General features: G+C 33.4%; 1 protein-coding gene across 1 annotated transcript; it reads right to left on the bottom strand.

Moving 5' to 3' along the window:
- Nucleotides 1-289: 289 nt before the first annotated feature.
- Nucleotides 290-1,040, bottom strand: LOC111410965 (nuclear transcription factor Y subunit B-4-like). The gene has a single exon (XM_023041554.1). The coding sequence runs from the start codon at nt 941-943 to the stop codon at nt 509-511; it is 435 nt and encodes a 144-aa protein (XP_022897322.1). The 5' UTR covers nt 944-1,040; the 3' UTR covers nt 290-508.
- Between the last annotated feature and the right edge of the window lie 1,495 nt (nt 1,041-2,535).

Here is a 2,535-nt window from a genome sequence, read left to right as displayed (position 1 = left end):
TAGTCCATAAGGATGATCTACGGTTAGCAATTCCATCGGCAGTGTAAGCTTAAACAACGAGATCAGTCAAGACCTAATCAATGTTAAGATTTATTCCTAATCGATCCTGATTGCGTAGCCAAGATCCAAATAGAACCTCGTCGCTGAAATTACTGGAGCTCGCACAGATCTAGAGGGATGGAGAAATAAATTTTACAGTGTGAAATATGTATTTGTGTGGTAAAGAGCAATTTCTTTTTGATAGGGTTTTGTGAACAGTCTTTCTTTGTGCTCATTAATCAAATATACGAACTGCAATCCCAAATCTTCAAAACTAAAGGAAATTAGTAAATTACATATATCATCCATAAATCTTTTTATGTAACAAGGTACATGGCTTCCTTTGATCCCGAAAATTACAAGAAAAAGATAATAAATTTAGCAACTAAAAGTTTGGAAATTCACCTTCAAAATACTTGTCACAGTTCATTCAAGGGTCAGCTAAATCTTGTAAATTTTTATTCATCACTTACTTCTGTTTAGAAGATGAGCTTCCCCCCTTCACAAGAATTCCGAACTCTAGTGATGCAGAAGCGTCGGGCTGCGGGCAGAAGCCATTGCTGGTTACTTCATCTTTCTCTTCACTACTTGAGGCTTTGTTTTGTTCAGCCTTCTGTCTTTCAAACTCCCTAAACTTATGCAAGTACCTTAACATAATATCCGAGAAGTTATCAAACCCTAACGTACTCAAAGCCCAACAAATATCATCTCCATTCACTGTTTTTCGATTTTCCTTGTGGCATTTGTCTGAGGCTTCACTGGTTACAAAACTTATAAACTCTGATACACATTCTTGCATTGTTTCTTTGGCTTCTTTCGAGATTTTGGCATTCCGGGGGAGGATGTGTTTCATGATCCGCCCTACATTGGCTATTGGAAGCAATTTATCTTGCTCCTCAACCATTTCTAGAAGCAGATTTATCAATTAGATTTTCTAATTCGCAGACACGTAGTGTATTTGTTTTAACTACTTTATAGTGATACTGATACGTGACTCACGCACATTATAAATATATGATCGCAATATTCATGTACATGAAATTAAACTAGATGGGGATGCAAAAGAAATATAATGTATGGGAGGCATAACTTGGTGGTTTAGGTATTATTGGTATATATGTCATGTCAATGGCCCTAATTGCAAAGTGATTGTTCTTAATTGTACGAAAAAAATCTATTTAAATATTATTAGTACAATTACATGTTGCTTGTTACTTTGAGGGGGTAATGAGATTGAAATAGGGATTGGCATAAAGAGGTATTCCAACCATACTAGAATCGGACTGAACTACTCGGTGCGCTTTGACTTTAGTTAAATTGGTTCAATTCTAGGTCTTAAAATTGAAATCTAAGCACTTCTAGTTCACTTTTCAGTTCATGTTAGTGAAAAATGGTGCATAAATTATATTTAGATAACTATTATGCACGCAGACAAAAAAGCAAGTAAAAGAAAATTGTAAAAGATAAGATTTTGGTGAATCAAGTTAAGTATTCAACTTGATATCCCTAAGAAAAAATTACCCATGCACTAGAGTTCATGGTTGAATGGAAATCTCTTCTCCGATAAAACAATCTATTCTTGCAATTGTAGCACTTCAAACCGTCGAATTAGAAATGTGTTTCATACACTCTTTATGAAGGATTAGTGCACAATATCTTTAGTATGAGCAGGGTAGAATAAAAGATAATCGTATTGAGTACAAATACAAGATTCACATATATATGTGCCAAAATAAATGTCCGTAGCAATAAGACATGTCGTATGTGGACATTTTTTGTCCACGAGACGTGATTTCTTATTCGAGAAGATACATTTTAGTCAAACTTATTATAAAACATTTCATCACTTATTCCACTCACATTAATTGAATATTCCACCATACACTAATTATAACTTCATATAACTTTCATATCTTAAACGACTTACATTTGATTTTAATTTCTCATTCTCCAGAAGTTAGTTCGAGAAACTAAATATACTAGAATAATCTTCCCATGTACTAGATTAGCTTAGCCTTCGAACTCTAGAAATCAACTAAAGAATCCCGCTTAAATAATTGGTCAAATTTGATCAAAACCAATTTTTACTCACTAATTTCCAACAGTTCTATCAACAAATTGAATTTTGATTTGGTTTCAAAATTAATTTTTTTGTAATATCTCAACTAATGAATAATTTATTTATATGCATTTAGAATAATTAAAAATATTGAGGCTTAAAAACAATGCATAAAAAATGAAAGAAGAAAATTTACACACGTAAAAGTAACCAGTGGTTCCATTTTCATAATTTGGTTCTCAAAAATCCAAACTGAACTATTCATTGTTTCTCCCATCGATCCTTGAATGTCTTCAAATTTACCATCCGGTTTTTGGGAATATAAAGACTTTTGAAAGCTGAAACCCCTAAAAAATGGTGAATGTGGTCCCCCCACCCCAACCAACCCCTCCTCTTCTCAATAATCTCTATGCTTTAACACTCCCAAATGTTCTAGT

The sequence above is a fragment of the Olea europaea genome, chromosome 15, assembly GCF_002742605.1.
Source record: "Olea europaea var. sylvestris chromosome 15, O_europaea_v1, whole genome shotgun sequence".
NCBI lineage: Eukaryota > Viridiplantae > Streptophyta > Magnoliopsida > Lamiales > Oleaceae > Olea > Olea europaea.
The sequence above is the reverse complement of the archived record's forward strand: the minus strand, read 5'-3'. Positions and strand labels throughout refer to the sequence as shown.